This window comes from Hippoglossus hippoglossus, chromosome 24 (assembly GCF_009819705.1).
Source record: "Hippoglossus hippoglossus isolate fHipHip1 chromosome 24, fHipHip1.pri, whole genome shotgun sequence".
In the NCBI taxonomy this organism is placed as follows: domain Eukaryota; kingdom Metazoa; phylum Chordata; class Actinopteri; order Pleuronectiformes; family Pleuronectidae; genus Hippoglossus; species Hippoglossus hippoglossus.
Genome location: NC_047174.1, coordinates 16,399,904 through 16,425,012, shown reverse-complemented (window position 1 = coordinate 16,425,012; position 25,109 = coordinate 16,399,904). Strand labels below are relative to the sequence as shown.

Genomic DNA, 25,109 nt, shown 5'->3' with positions numbered 1-25,109 from the left:
TTATATAATAGTAGACATAAGAAAATCAGCTAATGTGGGACAGAGACGGGAAAACGGAGAAGAGGGGGAAAGGAAAAGAAAAAATGCTTCGCCCATTTGCTATCTCTCTGTTTATTATATCCTATGTTTCCCCCATGTGTTAATTCTCTCACCTCACTGTATTACAGGGTGGGTCTCATCATGTCTCACTTGTTATGTCGTATTCCACCAAATAAAAAAACACCAATCACTTCCCATACTATTCAAACACAGCCGTTTTGACTGCATCACTTTTCGCTACTTTAGACTTTTTCAACCACATTTTTATGATAAACCTTTTTTTTCTGCTTGGCTTTGCTCACTACTTTCCATGCAGTCTCTATGGCAACGTACGACTTCACGGAAGGTCAGCAGAGATCTGAGCAGTCAGCCTGGATAGTGGTCTATTGGTTTTGTGACGTTTTTTTTCTTTGTATGTTCTGCAGCAAGCCATAGTGTTAAACTGTAGTAGTCCGCCCTGGCTAGTGTAGACACAACTTTTAAGTATTTTCCTTAAATTACCTCTATTTTGTATCACTCCACATTTTAGAGGAACATATTCACTACACTTTAGTCCTTAATAACAGGTAAATATAGGGGGATTTTTCCATTCTAAAGCATGAAATCAGTGACTTAATGTTTGGTGCCTTAATAGATTAAACAAACTGGTTTTAAATCAGTTGAAACTACAGTAGTTCCACCTTCAGCAGCTACAGCACTAAAACGGCTGCTTTAACGCAGTTGGTAATATCACAACTCAAACTGGACCATCTCTCTGCATAATAAGTCCTTTTGTATTGATTAGAGCAGCGATGAGTCCGCCAATTGATTTCTAAATAATGATATAACTGGTGAAATGTCAACCACTAGTTTTTAAAGCCATAGGGGACATTTTTAGAATTCTGCTTAAAAATTGCTGGTTCATTTTCAGTTGATCAACTAATTGTCTCAGCTCCTTTTGGTGCTTTTAAATACATTCAGCTGATGAGGTACTTTTACCTAAGTGACACAAAAGGGGTCTTTTTACCAGTAGCTGAGTTACTTTTTGTATCACTACTGTTACATAACTGAAGAATCGGAGTACTTCTTTCCCCAGTGACCTCAGGGTTTACTCTTAGTTACCATGTGGTTCAAACAGTTCCCCGCCCTGACATTTACTCTCAGGTAGAGGACACCGCTTTGGTAAATGTTCAGTCTTGTGTGTTTTGGAATCATCTTTTTTATTGCACTAAAACGTATCTTGTTTCACAGGGCAGCAGAAATATATATTGACTTTCTGGCATTAGTGATGCACCTTTCTCTCACTGGATAAAACAATCCTGAAGTAATGTTCCTGCCCAACCATTAGGTTTCCCTGCTGATGTTATCTTTTCTAAAACAGTGGCGTAAATGTTTTCTCCATATTTGTATTCGGGAGCATAAGATGTTTGTTTTTTAGGGCAGGTTTACACTGACTAAAGCATTAAGAGGTAGAACTTTTGTTTTCAAAGCATTTTACAACAGAAAAGACTTGAGAAAGTCTGTGATGTTTACTAATGACTCTTCAGAAACCACAGGGTTCATGTGGAGGCTTGTGTCCTCACACGACTACACAGACAACTCCAAACTGAAGCCCCAGAGACTAAAACATCACACGTTGTTTAAAGCTTCAGGCAAACTTAAGAAATTGGGCGACTGTCTAACCCCTGTGCAAAATGTGTGAGATGCTTGTCTATTGATCTAAAAGGGTTCACTCAGAGGACAGCGCTTCCACTACATTACATCTACAGTGAGTTAGAGGAGGGAGAGCAGAGCTTTTAGCAAAGGAACATTTATTTTACAGAAAGATTACACTTCACATCATCATTACTGATCAACTCAAATTTAAGTCACATCGCAGGCTGTGGTTAGCTTTAAATTAAGTTTACAGAAAAATGAGACCGGAAAAATTAAAATGAAGAACAAGTAACCCCGGGTAAATAATTTGTCCAGTCGCTGATCTGAATCCTGGTCAAACGTATTTGATGCTGAAGAGTCTCTCGATTGCTTTGACAGGCAAATAAAAATTTGAAGTAAAAAGTAATAAAAATCAAAGCGACACCTGAATGTTGAGAAACAGCATTCTTTGCGACTGGAACACAACTCAGTGCCCTGACACAACACAAGTTTGTACAGAAAAGAAAAATGAGATCTGGGATTTTTCTGGATACGGGAAAGAGGACAGAACATTCCACAGGATGCTACTTTGGAGGGTCTGTGTTGATGCCGTATTTCTCTTTTAGGAGCTTCAACTGCTCCTCTTTCTTCTTTGTGTCCATCTTCTGGAAAGCCTGTAAAGAGTTGGTAAAACAGAAGACCATATAAATCTTTCCATTTCAAATATAGTACTTTTGTCAGGCATTTCCAAAACAATATCTTGATGTGATCTGACTGAATCCACACAGACACTGTTAGGCTCATACGTACTCTGTTTGCATTGTAGTAGAGAACCACCAGGTAACGGTTGCAGACGTTGAAGCCAGACAGATGGTCACAGGCGTTCTTGGCATCAAAGATGTCTTCATAAACCACATAGGCCGTTCCTCTTGATTCAGGTGTGTTCCCCCTGAGAAGATGGAGCAAACACAAAATACACAGGAAGTGATTAAGAGTGTGTAAACAACAAACACCAACAAAATATATGTAGGATTCTAATCTCGAGAGTTGTGTTGCATCAACTACATCTGTGTTTATCTGCTCAGGAACTACATTTGGAAACCGGGGATGCTGCTGCCACCTTCACATCTCTGTACGCTCAAATGAAGTGTATAGAAGAGGTGTTCCATCCCGTGGTCCATTTGGGGCTTATACAGGTTAGAAACACTTACGTTCTGATTTGCCGTATTGGTCCATATTTCCCAAAGATATCGTACATTTCCTCAGCTGTGATCTTGTAAGGAAGGTTCCTGATGTACAGGATTCTGTTCACCTCAGGGGGTAATCGGATCTGCAGGAAATCAGAGAAATTACACTTACTGTTAGATAAGGTACTTGATGAAGCCAGTTGAGTCAGATACAATTAAATATGCACATTAAATGTCTATGCAACCAGACATCATGATCACGACTAATACACTAGGTCCTCTTCATAAAGAATATGTTCACTGTTTCTTCATGTAACACTTCAAACTCCATCTTACGTGCACTGTGATAAACTATTCTTTTTCATTTGAGTCGGTCCTTTCATTATTAACTCTTGTAAATTAGGTTCTTGACTATTTAATTCATGGTGGTACTGTTTAGTATTACTAATTCCAATTTCTACAGAGTCATATCACCACCCCAGGGTTAAATAAGTTAATGCTTAGAAGAAGTAAACACAAGATCAACTTCGATGAACTGAAGTTCCGCTGTTTACATGTGCGAGCGTGTCGCCATGTTTCTAAAACAAAGCTTCAGATCACATTTGGTCTAAAGTAACTAATCCCAGTGTGTAGTAGTGTATATTAACTACATTGTAAATTAAAATCCATCCAAATAATAAGCTTTAAATAGCCCGTGTGGTTGTTTAGTTTGTTAGCATGCTAACTGGCTATCCGCATGCTAACGCTAGCTCTTAGCCGAAGCACGGTGAGTCCATCAGTTATTTCCTTCACAAAAGAAACCAGCTCGACTGGCGTAGACTTACATTAGCGCGTTTCGCTGCTTGCATAGCCATGTTGAAATACTCAGAGGGTCGATTAACAGACCGAACAACGAACAAACACTTTTCAACTTCTTCCCCGTGAACGTCAAAATGGGGGAAATGCCGTCGGTCGCCCGGTTGTGACGCACTTCCTGTTTCCGACTATGCGACAGAAGACAAATGCAAGGCGGTGCTGCCACCTACTGGGTAAATGTGGACCTACAGATGAGGCCACTTCCCAAGGCTAAAAGTTTGAACACAATTAAAAGTTTGAATAATGACTTAAAAACACCCCACACTTAGATACATACTCTGACTTACATGAGAAGTACATAAAATGTTTAATCATGATAATCTACCACCAATAAAAATAATTTATATTCCATTCAAGCCATGGTCAAATCGCTAAGTGAAACTATTCAGGACTCAGGAGCGTGAATCAGTAACAACAGAGGGATGTGTTGCTGTCATTCATTTGCGAATGGGGAAGTAAGAGACAGCTCTATCTATCTATCTATCTATCTATCTATCTATCTATCTATCTATCTATCTATCTATCCACATAACCACCACTAAACATCATGCTCCAGGAGGAGAGGTGAACGGAAAAAAAATCTACATTAAAGGGTTCTGTGTTACTACCTAGATTAACTTGGTAAATGCAGCATATATTTAAACATATGGTACTTGAATAATATCTACATTTTATACAAACTATATAAATAGGTTGCCTTTGGATAGAACTCATGACCAATTGACCCAGTCTGTAATAAAGTCTGGTGATTCATTTGCCTTGAGCCATGACCGTCCTGACCAGCAACCTATCACGCTCACTGGTGCTACTGTGAAAGTGGTGGAGTTTCATGAGTAGAAACAAGCTCAGAACTGAGGTTCAGTAATGTACAAAAGCACGCACACATTACTGAATTCTATGGATGTTGTTGGAGGACGTTTTTAGTCCCACCTGCACCTTTTTTTGGATGATTCCTTCCTGACCAAGCCTGACCCTGGTGGTAATGTAGCCTCTCCCTTTTACCCACTGCCAGGCTCTTTTTTTCCTTTGTTAGCTCTGCACTTTCCTCTGCCACACTTAGACCACCCACAGCTTTTAGATAAGGCCAATCTGATCCTCATATGTGTTCACACATGCACCTCCTCCAGAGAAAAAGGAGGGGATCGGCGGAGTTCAGTGCATGTCTGAAAGCAGCTTGAATGTCATTGATACATCCAGGCTGCAGATTCAAACAACATGACATATGGACACAGGAGAAGATAACTTATTGTTGTAATTCTCCGACAGACTATTTGAAAAGATGAAATGCTGACTGTTGTGGGTGAGGACTTGATTGCAGAAGTGTCTGTGTGGCAGGTCTCAAACATGTGATGAAATGGTCAGTGTTAGCTTCACTTCTATTGGTATCATGCTTATGCAAGAGAGAAGACAAGACACCAGAGAGAGACGATACACTCGTACATTGTTTAAGCAATAATCAATGTGTTCATATTTAAACTAATGCAACAAAATGATCTGTGGGGACACTTTAACATGCTGCTGCTCTTGTCTACAAACAATGCATGACTCAAAACATCTGCGTCATGTTTCTAGTATATCTAGTTTCCTTCACTTTCATCCTGTCTGTCTGTGCAGGAGGAGGTGCTGATAAAATACCTCCTATAAAGCAACACTTTCCTCATCAGACCTTCAAAGGGTTTCTTTGATCCAACACATACTGAGAAATCAATGCAGTCCCTTCAAGACATGAAACAGTTTACACAGACTGGAGGAAGACCTTTTAATGCTTGGCGACTTGTTTGTCTTTTCAAGAAAGAAATATATCTCTCTACAAACACAGAAAAAGACACATACTATATATTTGTATCATATATATTTGAGATGTGTGGAAATATTTTCCAGGTCTCTATTTTGTAAAGATTAAAGTATTAGCTATTCTGAATGTGTAGCCCATGTGAATGTGGGAAGAAAAGAAAATGAAAGAAAACAAAAGAGAAAAGCCCTTTTTGGAATTTAAATACTCAAACAAATACACATATCGAGAGTCTTAACACTTTTTGCATGTATCATTGTATTTCATTCAGAAAGATTTTAAACAAACTTTTGTGAATGTGAAATCTGCCCTTAAATAAACAGAATGTACAATGAAATACAGCGTGGTTTTTGTTACAAATGGCAGACATCATAAAAACCACACAGCACATTTTAGATGACAATGAAAACTGGACATAGATGTTACAATAAATGTAGGCCCACTCTATTTAAACCTGTGTTAAAGATTTTGTGTTTTGTATTTTATTTTTTGTAATTGTTTGGCTTTTAAACATCTCATTTGTGTATTTTGTATTTATGCTGTGTGAAATAAAGTAAAGTAAAACTACAGACTCTATCTTGGTCTTTGTTATATATGGGTGTGTTTTTCACACAAGTCATTCTAACATAACATTTGATTGTTTGTATTTACGTTGTGTGAAATAAAGTAAAGTAACGAATCTGCTGCGCTGCGCACTCACTTGCGTCAGGGGACAACAGCGCCACTTCCGGCTCGACGAGAAAAAGGGGGAAAACCTTTTGAGGTGAATGCACGCGGGTGGATTCGGGCTAGTTAACGTTAGCCGCTAACCAACTAACCATCTAACGTACTTACTAACCAACTAACTAACGTCGGTTTGCTGTGGAGTTTTTCTTTGTATTTTATGACGGTATTTTCGGAGGCAGTCAAACAGTTTTTCTGACACATCCGAACAAACCAGGGGAATAGGACTGAAGTTCGGAGGATGTGAACAGCTCATGCGGTCGAGGTGAAGTGATCCGGGGTTTAATTAAAGTTACCACCATCATCATCACGGGGTTTGAGGAGACTCTAGGATCCGCAGGACTTAAAACAAGGTGAGTCGTTGTGTTTTACTTCTTCATTCGCTGTCGAGTCATGTTCAAACCGCGGGACCGTCATGCTAATCCGCCCGCAGGTCATGTAGCACCTGTTGCCTGCCATCTTAATGTATGATGCTAATGGGTGCGGTGCCGTGAGAAGCTAACGCTTAGCAGCGGCTAATCTACGTCTGAGTGTAATGGGAAGTTAGCTAACAGTCACAACCCGAGCACATGTCGTGAGTTTCAGGGGAAATTAGCGCTGGAGTTTGTGGATTTCCTGGAAAAGCGGAGAAATAAATCACACTTGCTCATGATGAAAAAAATCACCATCCATAACCAACAATTGGTTAGCTAAACATTTCAGTCTGTTTAAACGATCCATTGCCGGTGTTAAACGCAGAATGTGACAGCTCTGTTACCATGAATGGGTTTTATCTTCCTTCTATTCTTAATAATAAAACCAAAATCTAACACATTACTGGTGTTAAATTATGGCTCATTGTATTCAACAGGATTCACCGAACAAAATTATGAGAAATATTGTGTGCCTGTAGCAGCTAATGATGAAGATCACGTGTTGGTGCTGTTGTCATTGAGTTTATTCAGATGAAGTCAAATCTGAGGTTGACATTGACGGAGGGCACGAGCTGTCCACCAACATTGGACTGCAGCTGTACACTCGCATTACAATGGCAACAAATTAGCGACTGTGATTTACATGTATATTACAGACGTATTTGTGTTTGGTAAAAAGTCATTAATCTATTACACATGCCTATGAGTAGCACATTACAAAATATTTATAATCATGTAGAGCTGGGCAATAAAACTATCAATAATCATCCCAATTATTTTCATCAACAGCCATATCACAAAATGTGACATTTAATTTTGGCCATATTGCCCATACCCTATGATCATGTGCTTGAGAGACACCAATTCAATTTATAAAGTTGTTGGCATTTTTAAGTGTTTAAACAATGAAGGGATTACATTTTATTTATGTCATGTTCTGCTACATTTGTAAGCACTATTTTTACATGTTTTCATTTTATAATGATTAATCAATTTTAGTTAGTTAAGCTGTCACACGAGTAATGTCTCTGAAGACCACATACAAATTGGAATGGAGGCCTGTGTTTTAAGGTACGTGTTTGTTTGTGTGTTTGTTTGTATGTTTTTCAGATAACATCCAATGCTTTCACTGCAGTGTTCATGAGAGGTGACAGATCATGGGTAGCTGGAATTCATGAAACTGCCAAAATGTCATCAACACTCAGACTCCCTATACGAGGATCAGAAGTAACAATTCTCATAACCAGGGTCCACTTGCATCCCCTTTGTGTGCTTGTAGAGTTCTGGGGAAAGTTCAGTCAGGACAGCGCCGTAGATTATGAGTGCCTGGCTAAAGACATTCAGTCACCTGAAAAGGCATTTCAAGAGTTTGAAGGAAGTCCTGGTGACCAGTGCTTGGTCCAGATAGATGATATTTGGAACAGGGCCCGCATAGTCTCTAGAAATGGCTCAAAATACAGTTTGTTTCTCATTGACAAAGGGGTGACGTCTTGCACCAATACAAGTAAGCTGGCATGGGGTAAGAAGGAGCACTTCCACCTTCCACCTGAAGTGGAATTTTGTGTGTTAGCTAATGTGTTGCCACTCTCGACTGAGAGCAGATGGTCTCCAGTGGCTCTCGAATATCTGAGATCTCTCTCCGGGAAGTCTTTGAAAGCACATGTTCAAGATGTACTGGTGGCCTACAGGACATTTCTCTTGCACATCCCCTGTATATCCAAACAAATGTATGAGATGGGATTTGCCAAGAAGGTGTCTCCAGACATGTTCCAGGAATTTGTGCTCATGTCACTAAAGTCCAATAGTGTCGTTCAAGTGTCGCCAGAGAGTCACCAGATCTCCATGGGAGCAGGTGTGCGACTGCACATGCAAGATCAGTTCATGGTCCCAGAGCTTCCAGCTGGAACTGTGGAGACCGTCATAGTCACAGAAGTGACAAGTCCGCAGAAGATTTTCTGCCAGTTGAAGGTCTTCTCACAAGAGCTGAAGAAACTCTCAGAGAAAATCACAAAATTCTGTGAGGGCAGAATGACCAATTGCACCGTGGGTCCAGAAATGATTAGTTTTCCCTGTGCTGCAAGAGGAAATGATGGCAGATGGCATCGCTCTGTCCTTCAACAGGTTTTCCCAGCCAATGGAGTGGTGGAAGTGTTTAATGTTGACTATGGAACAAAACAGTTTGTTCAAGTGGAGAATGTGGGACCACTGGCTTCAGAATTCTTCAGGATGCCCGTTGTGACCTACATCTGTTCCCTCCATGGAATCGTTGACAAAGGGGTTGATTGGACATCCAGCCAGATTGACCTTCTCCGGAACCTTCTTCTGCACAAGACTGTAATCGCTAAATTTGAGTACCAGAGCATGTCTGAGGGTGTTAACTACGTCACGCTATTTGGTGATGAAAATACAAATATCAACAAGTTGTTTGGGTCCAAGGAGAGTTGTTTAATGGAGTGTGAGAAAACACTTGGAGATTATGCTATCCGTAGCCCTGCATACAGCCGTGAGCATCAAGCCCAGCAAGAAAGATGTCAAAGAAAGACGTCAACTTCTACAAAAGCTGCAGAGGAAAAAGAACAGAAAGGAATACCTGAGGAGTTACCTGCAGAAGACCTCTCCCTAAACTCTTCACATGTTGCAGTTGTTCAGCATGTATCCAACCCATCAGAGTTTTGGATCCAAACACAGAACTATGCTCAGGAGCTGGATGAACTGATGGATAGGATCTATCATTTGCACAAAGATTCAGAAAATAAAGATGTGGTGATGAATCCAACTGTAGGGTTGTACTGTGCTGCCAAGGCCGAAGATGGTGTCTTCTACAGAGCAATTGTGTCTGAAGTAGGTGAGACACAAGTCAAGGTGTTCTCTGTTGATTATGGAAACACTGAAGTTGTTAAAATTATGAACATCAGGACCCTTCCTGACGAGTTCAAAAAGCTGCCAAGACTTGCACTTAAATGCACCCTGGCTGATGTCAGACCCAAAGATGGGAGATGGAGTCCACGTGCCTCTGAATATTTCATCAAAGCAGTCACAGATAAAGCACTAAATGTACACGTGACAGCAAAATATGATGATGGCTATGTTGTTCAACTAACAGATCCTGAAGCTCATGAAGAAAGAGATCTCAGTACACTGATGTGTACTTATAACCTTACTGAAAAGGCTGAGACAAAGCGACAACCCAAAGCCAATGTCACTATACCACCTGCTATTCTGCCTCCCACACAACATCCACACGACAGACTTGCAGATATGTATGGGAACAAGGGGATATGTCTCAAGGCACAAAACACTGTTGGCCCTGCCATCAATGAAAGGAGAATTCCTTCATTCAAGGAGCACATGTTTCACATTGGGAGTATCCTAGATGTCTCTGTGTCCCACATCAAAAGCCCAAATGATTTCTGGTGCCAGCTCGTGCACAATGCAGGGCACTTGAAATTGCTAATGCATGATATACAGGCTCATTATGTAGGCAGTGAATTTCAGCCTGTTGTTGAAACAGCTTGTGTTGCTCGCCACCCTGATAATGGAATGTGGTACAGGGCCATTGTGATTCACAAACATGAAAAACCTCGTGTGGATGTGTTGTTTGTTGACTATGGCCAGACAGAAACCATCTCCCTCTATGACCTGAGGAGGATATGCCCAGAATTTCTCACTCTGCCTGGACAATCCTTTCGATGCAGTCTGTTAAACCCTATGGACCCCACATCTGCCATCAATGACTGGAATCAGGAGGCAACAGCAAGATTCCACAACTTTGTGGAAACTGCTGCATCCAACTTTGTGATTTTAAAGTGCACCATATATGCTGTCATGTACAGTGATCAGAAGATCATTTTCAACATTGTGGATCTGGAAACTCCCTTTGAGAGTGTCTGCACCAGCATGGTCAATCTTGTCAAAAGTGCCCCTCCCAAGAAAGTCTCTGAGCCAACTGTCCGCCTGGACTCATACTACTTCTCATCGCACAATGTCAAAACTGGCACAGAGGAACAGATCACAGTGACATGTGTGAACAATGTCAATCAGTTCTACTGCCAGCTTGAGAGGAATACTGATGTGATGGAAGATCTCAAGAACAAGGTTAGTCAAGTCTGCCATCAGCTAGAGAATGTAAAGCTCCCAGGAGTCTTAAGAACTTTGTGCTTTGCCAAGTACACTGATGGACACTGGTACAGGGGTCAAATCCAGGCCACAAAGCCAGCAATCCGGGTTCACTTTGTGGACTATGGTGACACTATTGAGGTGGCCAAGTCTGACTTGCTTCCAGTACCTATAGAAGCTAATGACATCATGTCTGTGCCTGTGCAAGCAGTTGTGTGTGGTCTGTCAGATCTCCCTGCCAAAGTTCCAAGTGAGGTGAACAGCTGGTTTGAGACATGTGCAACCGAATCTAAATTCCAAGCAGTAGTTGTGGCCAGAGAACCCGATGGTAAACTGCTGGTTGAACTATATCAAGGAGGCACTCAGATAAATTCAAAGATCAAGAAGAGGTTTCAGATTGAGATGCACACAAATGAGCAGGTTGTCTACCGGAAATCATTTGACACTTTGGCAAAAAATGTGCCAAAACAACTCTCTGCCCCCAAAACAGCTAATCAAATCAGAGATGACTCTAAATCTACCAACACAAATCTGCAGTCTGCACCGAAGCCTTTGCGCCATGTTAATGAAAATGGTCAAAAGGTCAAAGCTGTTCCGATACAGCTGTACAAACCTCCTCACCAAAGACAGTCAAGTGGGACCACACTGAGAAATATGGGATATGGTTATGAGCCTGCGGGTGCCCAAGTCAGACCAAGAGAGGAAAATGTCCCCACTGACACCGACCAGCTGATCAAGTCCATATCACCTGGTGCAGACTCTCAGATAGAAGGCAATGTTGAAAAACTTCCTAAACTTGCAGACCTGCCATCAAAATCTATCACACCAGGTATGGAAGCAGAGGTTTATGTCTCACACTACAACAGCCCATCGAGTTTTCACGTTCAACTCTTCAGGGACGAGGATGAAATATTCTCTATTTCTGAAAAGCTCAATGATTCAATATCAATCCCAAAAACCAATGACGTCAAAGATGTAAATCCAGGTGACCTTGTTCAAGCAGAGTTTGCAGATGACTCCATGTGGTATCGTGCAGTTGTAAGAGAAATCCACAACAACACAATGGCTCTCGTTGAGTTTATTGATTTTGGAAACACAGCAATGACGCAAATGTCCAAGATGGCCAGACTCCACAAGTCTTTCTTGCTGCTACCCATGTACAGCACACACTGCATGCTGAGCAATGTTGCAGATCATGGAAAAGAGGACATGCTTGATCCTAAAGTGCTGTCAGCTATTAAAGAAGCCTTATGTGGTGATGGAGACAAGAAGCTCAAATGCCGGTTTATCAGGCAGTCAGGATCTGTGTGGGAAGTCAGTCTGGAGGATAGTGGTGTGAATCTCATATGTAAAGTAACTACCAAGTGTTCAGCCAATGCTTCTGAATCCACCTCAGAGAACCATGAAGAAGTTGAGGAAAAACCTGCCCAGACCCCAGAGAAACTGCCACTGAACTCTCGCCCTCTAAATTACAGTCAAGTAGAGTTTTTAGAGGAACAGCAGTTACAAAGCTACATCACATCTATAAATTATGCTCTTTCCTTTTGGTGTCAATCTGCTGACACAGAAGAACTGGACAAGATAACATCTGGTGTCTCAGAAGTTGGGAATGCAGCCGATCACAAACATGTTGACCTAGGCACCCTCTCCCCTGGCAGCCCATGCATTGTTCTCTTTTCGGACGATCATCTCTGGTACCGTGCGGAGGTCATCGACACTGAGGGAGACAAGCTGTCTGTTCTCTTCGTAGACTATGGAAACAAGTCCCAAGTCAATGTTGCAGACGTGAGGGAAATGCCCCCTCATTTAGTGGAAGCTCCTCCACAGGCATTTTTGTGCGAGCTTGAAGGCTTTGATTCTTCATGTGGATCCTGGGACAGTGGCGCAGTAGATGAGCTGTTCACACTTACGACAGACAAGTTGTTACAGCTGACTGTCACCAAAGTAACCAGAGAAGAAGAGAACATCAAATACTCTGTGCAGATGGAATGTGACGGCCAGGTGATAAATGAGGTGATGAAAAACTGGTGGAAATGCTCCACAACAGAAAACAAACCAAATGCAGGTGAACAATGTGACTCAACTTTGGAAGAGGCTGCACTGCCTGAGGATCAAACGGAGTATCCCACAAAACAAGAAACGGATCCAGATGCTGCTTGCAATCACCCTCAGAGAGAGCATAGAGAAGACATCCCGTTACCTGCACATTCTGACCAAAGTAATTTGATCTTAAGCTGTGACGAGGATGTGTGTGAAACTAAAAAAGGCTCTGAAGAGGAGGGTGCTTCAGTGACGGACACTGTTGGGCCAGATGACGGAAATTCTCTACTGGATTGGACCCGAGAGGAGGCCATGGACGGTTCTGAGATCCTACCGGCAGACCTGGAGTCTTCAGCTGCAGAAATGAGAACCTACAACATGGGAAGCAGCTTTCACTCCATGATTGACTTTGGTAAGCAGCACATTCATTTCGCTTTAGTGTCTGAATATTTAGTTTCTGGAAATGTTAATATGCAAAGATTTTTGTATTCTGAGCTTGTCATGTCACAGCTGAGTGTAACCTGTTGTATGAAGCTAATAATTTAGGTTATGTTTTTCATTTTCTCATCCAGCTCCAACAAATGACAGCAAGACTCATATCCCAAGTGACGTTTCTCTGACCAGCCGGTCAGCAGGGAAAATGGTAAATTTTGTTACAGTGACTTTTGCATATTCTGCATGTGAAGATATTGACCTTTCCATTATTTCATTTTGCATCTGGGTAGATGGACTTGATGACGTCTAATGTATTGTTCTTTTGCGAAGGTTCCACGTGCAGCTGTTTGTCAAAGGAAGAGCATTTATCAGCATGAGATGATTGATCTGATTTCTACAGACTTGGAGCAGGTACATGCATTTGTTTATGTCAATCATCAATATATATAATAATGAAAACCTTGCAAATTACGGTTGGTAGTTTGATCCTGAGCTTCTCTTGTCCACATGTCAAATCATCTTTGATAATTAAAATTGCCTCTAATGATGAACTATCAGTGTGTTACAGAAGCACTCTGTGTATAGAAGAAGTTCCATATGAATATGTGTGTGAGGCAGCAAAAGTAACCTGAAGTATAAATTGCTTTGATTGGCAAAGAGTAGTGAAGTGTTCGATATTTATTCCTTTTACCATTAACTGTTTGTCTTCTCACAGATTCAGACTGAATTATTGCTGCCCTCTCTTCTGCTTCCTGCTCAGCTTTTGTGTGGTATGAAGAGTATTATTAAACAGTCACAAAGAATAGTGTAATACTGTGTATGAAATGGAGTGTGATTATTTTATGTTCACAGATGCTCCTACAGAGCAGGAACTTGCAGCTAGAAGTGATGTCACAGAGGTGCCATGCATTGCCCCACGTTTCGAGGTAATGTTGTGGAAATTCGGTACTTGTATGGAGGTTTTCCAATACTACTTTTCTTGTGATGTGTAAATAATCAACTGGACTTGTTACTGTGCATCACTGAATTGATAACCTTCATAAGACAGTTTTACATCAAATTATCAACACAGTGCATCAGATGGTGCCTTCAGGTCAGTGATTGATGATCTGATCTGTTTTAGATTGACTTGATGACTGAAGACGAGACCTTATCTCCTCATGAGGATACAGAATCAGGTTTGCTGCTGTCACCTCAGTCTTTAAATTACTTTTGTAGACACCATTCAGGGTTTTTGCAATGTTCTCATATATATGTGTGTTCAGGCTGTCACTTTTTATCCAAAATTCAAACATTCATTCAAACGTGGGGGGAGAAGTTCAGATTAGTACTGTTATGACCTGTTTGAATTCAAAAATATAGTCTAGAAGCACATTAGACGAGCAGAGCAAATACTTTCAAATGAATTGTGTGTGTCATGTCAAATTTGTTTGAATGTGATGTGACTTTTGTCTGTTTGCACTGCAGATCCATATGAGCCAAGTGATGATGAGAAACCCACAAGGGAAATGGTAGAGGATGTCATCAGCCTGACTGAAAAGAGCAAGTTAAAATGCATCCCAGTGAGTTTCCACTCAGTTTATGCATCTGCTGTCTTTTTATATAAAGTTCAGGCTTAGTTTCACCGCCAGTGAAATTAATTTTTGACTTGCTTTAAATTAGACTTTTTATTTGAAAACATTTACTGTAAATACATATATAATATATCTAAATTGATACACAATTTTCTCAATTTCATTTTCTTAAATTTCCCCAGGAGCAAGTTGGTTCTGATGTAAAAGATGATCTGCATAAGACGATGGCTATAGAATCAAATGAGGTATACGATACTGCTGTTGTGTATGTTAACTACTGTCTGTAGTGGACACTCACTGAGCCCTTTATTTGGAACACCATACTAATACTGGGTAGTTCCTCACATTCCTCTCAGAACAGCCTCAATTCTTTGTGACATGAATTTTACAAACTGTTGGACTCGCTCCTCCTTTACGATTCTACTCCATGATGACATTAGAAACTGTCCATAAAGGGACGGACGTGGGCGGCAACAACACTCAGACTGTGGCATTAAAGCCCTGATTGATTTTTATTAAGGGCCCAAAGTGTGATAAGGAAGCTTTCCCCACATCATTACACCAGTGGCAACAGCCTGGACTCTTACATAAGGCAGGTTGACTCCATGGCTTCATTCTGTTGACTCCAGATTCTGTTCCCATCTTCTTCAACCTCAGCAGAAATCCAGATTCTTCCGACCAGTCTACGTTTTTCTAGTCCTCAACTGTCCACTTTGGTTGAATCTGTCTCACTGCAGCCTCAGATTTCAGTTTTTGGCTGACAGAGGATTTCTGCTGTCGCTGCCTGCTCTGCTGTCTGACCATTCTCCTTTGACCTCTCTCTTCAGCAAGGCGTTTCCAGCCACACGACTGCCGCTCAATGGATGTTTTATGTTTTTCAGCACCATTCTGAGTAAAAACTCTAGAAACTGTTGTGTGTGAGAAAATCTGAGGAGATCAGCAGTTTGAGAAATACTCGAAACAGCCCGTCCAGCACCAAGGATCAGGCCCTGGTCAGAGTCACTGAGATCAGTTGTTCTCCATTCTGATTGGGAAAATTAACATGATGCCACATGATTGTCTGATTGAATAATTTCACGAATAAGCAGGTGTATAGGTGATCCTTATAAAATGCTCAGTGATTGTGTATGTGTGTGTAAATATAACTTTATTCACATTTACTTTAATATACATTTATCTGAATAGTAATCAATAGAACATTATTTTTTCAAGTTAATTCATCATAAATTGTATTGTAAAATTGGTCAATGTCTGGAGAAATGTCAAAGCAGATGGGTGTGGTTTTGCTGAGATTCAGAGTGATGAGCTTTTCCTCTTTTCCATACAAAGCAGTTGTCTAGAAAGTTTCTGGTATTCTGTGTCAAAGTTATTACACAAAACTGTTAATTCTTTCTTATAAGTGAACAGTAGGTAGAGCGGGTGTAATTGGAAGGTTGGTAGATGGATCCTGAGCTTCTCTTGTCCACATGTCGAAGTATCTTTGATGCTTAAAATTGCTTCTAATGATGAACTATCAGTGTGTTACAGAAGCACTCTGTGTATTGAAGACGTTCCATATGAATATTTGTTTAAGTGGGCAAAAGTAACCTGAAATGTAAATTGCTTTGATTGGCTAAGACTAGTGAAGTGTTCGATATTTATTCCTTTTACCATTAACTGTGTTTGTCTTCTCACAGATTCAGACTGAATTGTTGCTGCCCTCTCCTCTGCTTCCTGCTCAGCTTTTGTGTGGTGAGTGGTTCCAATTTCAAATCGCACAGCACTCTAGAGATTTTGGGATTGTTGTTAACAGGGGGGACAAATGTGAGGCAAACGTACTACGTGAGATGAGAGATATGTTGCATGCTAGTGTTTTTAATAAAAATACTGTTATCCCATACTTACACATAGTTCTTCACCTGCCACACACAACACGAGACGTAATGTGAGGCGCACAGCCAGGACATCAGTGTTATAGTGACTGGAACGATCCAGATTCATGATCCAACACCAACATAATGACTAAATACATGTGATCATCAGTTTGTGTGAAGCACGACAGAGACGAGCAGACGCACACACACGCCTATGCTTAGGCAATTAGATGATCTGGAAAAAAGTAAGTCTTTGCCCACAACAGACTCTAGCTGTAGGCAACTCCCACAGAGAACAACTCTGCATTTTTGGTTTGTACACAATAGGTTAAAAGTTTTATTAAATAGTCACAAAGAATAGTGTAATACTGTGTCTGAAATGGAGTGTGGTTGTTCTTGTCTTCACAGATGCTCCTTCAGAGCAGGACATTGCAGCTGGAAGTGATGTCACAGAGGTGCCATGCATTGCCCCACGTTTCAAAGTAATGTTCACTAAATTGATAACATTCATAAGACAGTTTTACATCAAATCATCAACACAGTGCATCAGATGATGCCTTCAGGTCAGTGATTGATGATCTGATCTGTTTTAGATTGACTTGATGACTGAAGACGAGACCTTATCTCCTCATGAGGATACAGAATCAGGTTTGCTGCCGTCACCTCAGTCTTCAAATGACTTTTGTAGACACCATTCAGGGTTTTTGCAATGTTCTCTTATATGTGTGTGTTCAGGCTGTCACCTTTTTATCCAAAATTCAAACATTCATTCAAACGTGGGGGGGGGAGAGTTTATATTAGTACTGTTATGACCTGTTTGAATTCAAAATATAGTCTAGAACAGAGGTCACTAACAGGCGGACTGCGGTCCGGGTCTGGACCCAGAAGCCGTCCCGTACGGACCCGGACCTACAGCCAAAACAGAAGGTTATGATTTAAAATCTGACGGGGCGCTTCTATTTGTAACCGGCGCAGCTTCTGTAGTCTTTACGGTAGTGGTTTAGCGGATGAGGAAACGCACAGACCAATTGCATGCGAGTTAAGCCATCCCACGTGATACCACTCAGCCAATCAAGTCTGTGCATTCCAGGCGGTAAACATTGCGACTCTACAGTGCAGACAGATGAGAGTTAGAGGCAAGTTACACATGAAAAGACGGTAGAAAGAAAAAGACAGATAGAGATACAGGTAGAGAAAACAAAGGGAGAGAAACAGAGTGAGCCGGAGAAAGGGAGAGAAACAGGAGTGAGACGGAGAAAGGGAGAGAAACAGAGGAGTGAGATGGAGAAAGGGAGAGAAACAGGAGTGAGACGGAGAAAGGGAGAGAAACAGAGGAGTGAGATGGAGAAAGGGAGAGAAACAGAGTGAGACGGAGAAAGGGAGAGAAACAGACGAACAAAGTGGGGGAGTGGGATATAAGAGGGGAAGAAAGTGATTCTAAAACTGTTCAATTGTTAAGATGTGTTGAGATTTATTATCTGTAAAATTGGTTGCGACTTTTGAGTCAAGATGTGAAACAGAAATAGGGAAATTCAAGCTTTTGCTCCCTTTATTTAATTTTTCTGAAGTTAAGCCCTTTATTTGAACATGCACAATTTTCACATTTTATTTATTTTCTCTTATTTTGAAATGCAGCCCTACTTTTATTTAGTTAATGAGAGAACATTATACATATCTGCAATCATACATATATGTTCAGTTCTATGTTACGTTCTATGTCAAAGTTTTTGAATCGTACTGAATTCATTTGATTTGACAGTCAGGTATTTAGTACATGCAGATGTTGATACAACTACTAGGCTACTTAAATATATATATCACACTAAATAGTTAAACATTATGATCTTCCGGACCTTTGCTTCAAGAAATTTTCTCTAACTGGACCTCTTTACATTTTAGTTGAATACCCCTGGTCTAGAAACACATTAGACTGTTTTTTTTAATGTAGTTTGCCTCATGATCCAGCAGAGGGCAATCACTGTCAGCTTGACCTATTGCATCCACTCTATCAGTAAAGTAAGTCAGTAATATATTGTTGTTTTGTTATGAAAATAGAGGATATTAGAGATCAAAACTGTTCTGAGTGGACAATCACAACACCACAGCATCTGAGAAGAGGTGTGTGAAAGTTCAATGACAACAAATCTGTGGGCTCACCTGCTCTTTCCACCTAAGTGAGGCAGCTAAGTGAGGCACCACAGACGAGCGGAGCAAATACTTTCAAATGAATTGTGTGTCATGTTGAATTTGTTGGATTGTGATTTGACTTGTCTGTTTGCACTGCAGATCCATATGAGCCAAGTGATGATGAGAAACCCACAAGGGAAATGGTAGAGGATGTCATCAGCCTGACTGAAAAGAGCAAGTTACAATGCATCCCAGTGAGTTTCCACGCAGTTTATGCATCTGCAAGTTCAGGCTTAGTTTCACCTCCAGTGAATTTCATTTTTGACTTGATTAAAATGAGACTTTTTATTTGAAAACATTTATTGTAAATACATATATAATATATCTAAATTGATACAGAATTTTCTCAATTTCATTTTCTTAAATTTCCCTAGGAGCAAGTTGGTTCTGATGTAAAAGATGATCTGCATAAGACGATGGCTAAAGAATCAAATGAGGTATACAATACTGCTGTTGTGTATGTTAACTACTGTCTGTGGTGGACACTCACTGAGCCCTTTATTTGGAACACCATACTAATACTGGGTAGTTCCTCACATTCCTCTCAGAACAGCCTCAATTCTTTGTGACATGAATTTTACAAACTGTTGGACTCGCTCCTCCTTTACGATTCTACTCCATGATGACATTAGAAACTGTCCATAAAGGGACGGACATGGTCGGCAACAACACTCAGACTGTGGCATTAAAGCCCTGATTGATTTTTATTAAGGGCCCAAACTGTGATAAGGAAGCTTTCCCCACATCATTACACCAGTGGCAACAGCCTGGACTCTTACATAAGGCAGGTTGACTCCATGACTTCATTCTGTTGACTCAAGATTCTGTTCCCATCTTCTTCAACCTCAGCAGAAATCCAGATTCTTCCGACCAGTCTACGTTTTTCTAGTCCTCAACTGTCCACTTTTGTTGAATCTGTCTCACTGCAGCCTCAGATTTCAGTTTTTGGCTGACAGAGGATTTCTGCTGTCGCTGCCTGCTCTGCTGTCTGACCATTCTCCTTTGACCTCTCTCTTCAGCAAGGCGTTTCCAGCCACACGACTGCCGCTCAATGGATGTTTTATGTTTTTCAGCACCATTCTGAGTAAAAACTCTAGAAACTGTTGTGTGTGAGAAAACCTGAGGAGATCAGCAGTTTGAGAAATACTCGAAACAGCCCATCTAGCACCAAGGATCAGGCCCTGGTCAGAGTCACTGAGATCAGTTGTTCTCCATTCTGATTGGGAAAATGATGCCACATGATTGTCTGATTGGATAATTTCATGAATAAGCAGGTGTATAGGTGATCCTTATAAAATGCTTAGTGAGTGTGTGTAAATATAACTTTATTCATGTTTAATTTAATGTGCATTTATCTGAATGGTAATCAATAGAAGATTATTTTTCAAGTTATTTGTCTTGAATTGTATCTCTTGACATTACAATTTGGTAATTTCTTTAATTCTAGGTTGAGAGTGAATCAGAGGGTGAGTCGTTTCTAAGAACTATTACACAATATTTAAGGTGGGTTTAATAAACACTGCAGGCTTAGGTCACAAGACTCATGCTCACATGTACATAGGACAACTATTACATTGCAGTGTATTTATCACAGAGGGAGTTTGTTTAATGCTTGTACCGCTGGACATTAACTATCACAACCTCCAGAACAACTCAACTGCCATGTGTACAGAATGATCCATAACTGCTCTGCTTGTTTGTTCCTGTTGTGTTCTCACAGTGACCGTTTACCAGGGCAGCACTTTTCCAACTACTGACCTTATTCTGAATAAGACAATTATTATTTAGAATATTAAATTCAGATTTCTGTTTACATGTTACAGATCATAGTCTGATTATGACTCAAGTCTACATTATGTCCTACTGCTTGTTCACACTTGAACCCAATCAACTAGTTGGTAACTGCTGTATGTCGATGTCATAAAATGCTGTGAGAACTCCCAACAGGCCGTTATAATAAGAGTATGACATGTCTATATAATTTGACTACGGTCAGAATACCCACATGTCTTACTTCAACTATTACTTATACAGAGTATGACCTCATTCAGGTTATGGTAATCAGGAAATGATGTTTACATGACATTGTCTTATTCAGACTGTGAATTGTGTTCATATCGTAATACAGGGGGCCATGTAAACATGTCTTCTGTTATGATAGTGAAGGATTGTGATTTTCTGTACAGGAGCTCCCTCAGTGTGTGAAATTGCAATAGGACCCGTTTCTCTACAGGATGAGGTCGTGCCTATACAGGTAAAGTGGAGCCATTTCTGTTTAATGAAAATACATTTTAAACCGGTTTGATTCCGACTTGTTTATCAGCATCACTTGTAGTCTGACGTCATTCACAACTGTCTGTGTATCAGTTGAAACAAGGAGTTTTTTGTCCAGGCACAGGGTTTGGTGCCAACACACCTATCGCATGTGACTGCAACCCCACCTTCAGCACTCAGTGTTCCTTTGTTTAAAAAACAAGATAACTTCCTTCATGATTGACACACCACTCCTCCCACTGCATATAAAAGACCCAGTTAGCTGGAGGGGAATGAGCAGGATTATTTTAGTCTGAAGACAGTTAGCTAGTCTGGATTTTTGCCAGATGCGCTTAAAGGGATATTTCACCCAAACATTGAAAAGCCTTTGAATTTCTATAACTGAATATATTTTCATTGAAATTATGTATTAGATTTTTTTCCCTTGGAATTTCACTCTTGTGTGTAAATAATTGTTTATCTAAGAACAAATGATTCAGGCTCAAGTTTTTAATCTACAGTATCTAATTAACAGTATATAATGTCAGTGGATTTAAACCCTTAAAATACCTTTACCAAATTAGACTAGAAACAAGGTCTTTCACACCATGTGTTTAGGCTAAATGTCCACTGTGATGCACGCGGCTCCACAGGAGGACATCATGCTGGATGATGTTACAGGCAGCATCAGGGTCACCACGTTGTCTCCAGACTCTTTCACACCCGTCACATGTGCTCAGCGTGAACCTGCTCTCACCTGTGAAGAGAACGGAGCGCCAGTGGCGGACCTGCCAACTCTGTTGTTCACTAATCGTGAATGCCAGTGGAGCTGTACTGGGCTGGGCTGTGAGCACAGGTCCCACTAGAGGACGTTGGGCCTCATGGAGTCTGTTTCTGACAGTTTGGTTTAGAAAATCTTCGGGTACTCCGGCTTCCTCCCACAGTGTAAAGACAGGCAGACTGTAGGTGTGAATGTGAGCAAATGGTTTTGTCTCTGTATGTTGGCCCTGTGATACACTGGCAACCTGCCCATGGTGTGCCTTGCTCAATGTTAGCTGGGATTGACTCCAGCTCCCCCCCTCTACCCTCAATAGGATAAGCTGTATAACAGGGCTGTGGTCTGTATTGGAACGCTCTGCTACTGTTTGTTTTTAGGATAACTCCATGACTGAAGACGAGACCTCAGATCTTCATGAAGACAAACTTCCTGGTTTGCATTTTGTTATCTTTTTTATTTCTTTTGATTTGTCAATTGGATATTTGATTTGAACAAGTGTCGTGCTTGTCTCACTCCTTTTCCCTTTTGTAACAACGATTACTCACCTGTCTCTGTGGTTGCAGCTCTGTCATGTGACACAAAGCCACAAAGCTGCTGTCAAGACATGGTAATAGAGATCAATCAACACATGTCTACAATTATACAGCAAGTCATCACATGTGTGACAAGTGGAGGTTGTTGTTATTTCTCTTCAGAGTCACCTGGATGATGAGATGACCCGTGTTTTGGCAGAGAGCTGTCTGACAGACGCCTGCAGAGGTATCAGACTTAATGATCAACAAAACATGCAAATATTTATTAGAAGGCCTCACAGGTCGGCTCTCTATCGTTGGGGATTTGTCTTGATTTAATAAAGATCGTCATGTTTGACAGTAAAAGTAATTCCAGTACTTTAATGTAGTGAAGAACTATGTCCTGCTTGTTTGTGGGCGTCATTATACTGATCTCTCCTTGTTCTTTCAGACCAGCAACAACAGACTGAAACAGAGACTGAGCAGCTGGTGCATTCACCACCCGAACAAAGAGGTAACCATTCAGAGGAGAAATTGACTTTTGATGGTTGAGTTGATTCTATCAGAGGTTCACAGGGCTGATATCCAAATGTGAACAGAAAACTTTTTTTAACTGACAGAACTAGTATATAAGTAAAATGTGTGTTCTGGAGCTTTAAATCCACTGACATTATATAATGTTAATTAGACACACACGGTCTGAAATCTAGAGCCTGAATGATTTGTTATTAGATAAAAATCAGCTGATATGATTCACAGACTGCTGAGACTTGCTCATATGAAAACTTATTTTTCAAAATAAACGCAGAAAAGATTTGTTTACATTTTAGGAAAAGATACTTTGTTTTCTTCAAGTTCTGTATATTTGGTAATATTTGTATTTCTTATTTATAATTTATCATAAAGGTTATTGTTAAACTGTAAAATCCCGAGCCTTAATTCAATTTCTTTGTCATTAGCGCTTGATAACGTCATCTTGAGGATCATTGGTAGTTTTTAATATTTGTATACATGTATCAGTCAATATAAGTTTGGTCCAGCCCTCGTAGAAACATTTATTATGGCCAGCAGTGTGGTTTATGTCAAACCAGCATGAGTTTTCAGTCAGTCCAGTGAGAGACAACCTCCACAGTTAACCTCACTGCACCATGAGAGCATTCAGAAGTCACCAGAACAACTGATTGTGTTAAAACGATGACAATTACATGTGTGCTGTCATGTCACTGATCATCAAACTGAACAAACATGTTTATTGTTCTAGTCAAGAATTAGAAACTCTAGTGTACAAAATATTTTGAGACAGTCAAGTCATGCTGAGTCATTGTCCCGTGTTAGTTCCTCCCAGCGGGGATGTGAGCAGGAATTTTATTTCAAGAAGAGGAAGAAGAAATTATCTAGAAATGATCAAAATAAAATCTCTTCTGTCTGAAAAGCTGCAGCAACAGAAAACAGACTAACAATAAATAACTGTACGTGGAATTTATTTTTCCAGAATGAAACATACGATTCTTATTCTCACCCTGTCCAGGGTGTTGAATTCAGAGTGGAATATATCTAATACTTAATTTCAATGCAAATGTATTCAGTTATAGAAATTCAAAGGTTTTTACATTTCAAAAACAGATTTACTTCCATACTTTTTGCTCATGAGTAAGTTGTTACAGTTGCAGTGTTACTTTCATGTTTTATCATCAGAACCATACACACAAATTTAATTTATCAATAAACACAAATACAGTTGAAGCCACTGTTTCTGCCCGTATCATGTTGGTTTGCCACAAGTGTTGCAATCATGAAGTAATATTTATGTGATGGAGTAACGCTGCTGCTTTCGTCAGTGTCCCAGTTCATTTGACTTGTCGCTTCGACAGTGTGTGATGTGTCGTTCTTTCCTCCCCTCAGACGTCAAGCTGTCCGAGGTGACTCATCTCTCTCTGGTCATCTGTGACGGTTCTGCTGATGATCTGCCTGTTGAGCAGCGGCCGCAGTAACCGCCCTATGATTCCTTTTATTGTCTCTGCCACACATAACAAAACTGAGTTTGTTGACTGCAGATGTTTAAGTTATAAGACACAAGTTCTCTTTTCTTTGTTGTGTTTGTTCCTGGTGTTTCATGGCAGTGTTGATTTATTGAGTCGACCCAGCAGGTCCTCATTCTGCTTTTCACATTTTTCTTTTACATTGTTCCTTTTGAAAAACAACTATCTAATTTAAAGTGCCTCTATCTATGTGCTCACCCAGTTACCAGGAGCTCTTTTGTGTTACCGATATGTTCTGATAAAAAAAAACTGCCACGAAGTATTGAGTCTTTCTTTGAAGATAAGACTGGTTTGAAAGGTTGTGACTTGTAATGTTATTTTGTTAAAGAATGCTACCAAAGGTTTCTGTGTTGTGGATACATGCATGCGCTAAAGAGACATTTCTGTTAGTTCAATAAATATTATACAGATCTAAGGGGCTGAGTCGTGTTTTTTTTTTATTTGAATCACCCACCTACTCACTCTCTCCTGTTGCCTAAGTTTGGTGGCATGACATCTTAATTTTGTATCTATTCTAAATGTGATCACATATTTAGTTTAATAATTCCAAAACAAATTAAGACTATTAGTCGGTGAAGATTGAAATGCATCAACATGTAGAATTTATTTGCCTAAATCACAGCTGCCACTCTTGCTCACTTTTTTAAAAAATAAATTATTTTATTTAATCAGGAAGTCTCCTTGAGATTAAGGCCTGAG

General features: G+C 40.3%; 2 protein-coding genes across 7 annotated transcripts; one reads left to right on the top strand and one right to left on the bottom strand.

The window, feature by feature from the left end:
* Positions 1–1,812: 1,812 nt before the first annotated feature.
* Positions 1,813–3,821, bottom strand: sf3b6 (splicing factor 3b, subunit 6). The gene is made up of 4 exons (XM_034579611.1): positions 3,665–3,821; positions 2,865–2,983; positions 2,464–2,602; positions 1,813–2,327 (listed from the first exon to the last, which is right to left on the bottom strand). The coding sequence occupies exons 1-4, from the start codon at positions 3,692–3,694 to the stop codon at positions 2,238–2,240; spliced, it is 378 nt and encodes a 125-aa protein (XP_034435502.1). The 5' UTR covers positions 3,695–3,821; the 3' UTR covers positions 1,813–2,237.
* A 2,360-nt stretch (positions 3,822–6,181) lies between these two features.
* On the top strand, positions 6,182–24,642 carry tdrd6 (tudor domain containing 6). Of its 6 annotated transcripts, XM_034579299.1 has the most exons (21): positions 6,182–6,563; positions 7,734–13,191; positions 13,352–13,422; positions 13,545–13,625; positions 13,930–13,984; positions 14,067–14,140; positions 14,338–14,392; positions 14,682–14,776; positions 14,971–15,033; positions 16,465–16,519; positions 17,050–17,123; positions 17,235–17,289; positions 18,928–19,022; positions 19,203–19,265; positions 20,276–20,294; positions 21,015–21,082; positions 22,237–22,291; positions 22,423–22,466; positions 22,555–22,618; positions 22,823–22,885; positions 24,274–24,642. In XM_034579299.1, exons 2-21 carry the CDS (start codon positions 7,764–7,766, stop codon positions 24,360–24,362), a joined length of 6,666 nt encoding a protein of 2,221 aa, XP_034435190.1. In that variant the 5' UTR covers positions 6,182–6,563; positions 7,734–7,763; the 3' UTR covers positions 24,363–24,642. The 6 variants fall into 6 exon arrangements, with proteins under 6 accessions (XP_034435190.1, XP_034435185.1, XP_034435184.1 ...); XM_034579294.1 differs by lacking the exon at positions 14,971–15,033 and having other exon boundaries at positions 6,515–6,563; XM_034579293.1 differs by lacking the exon at positions 19,203–19,265 and having other exon boundaries at positions 6,515–6,563.
* Positions 24,643–25,109: the final 467 nt, after the last annotated feature.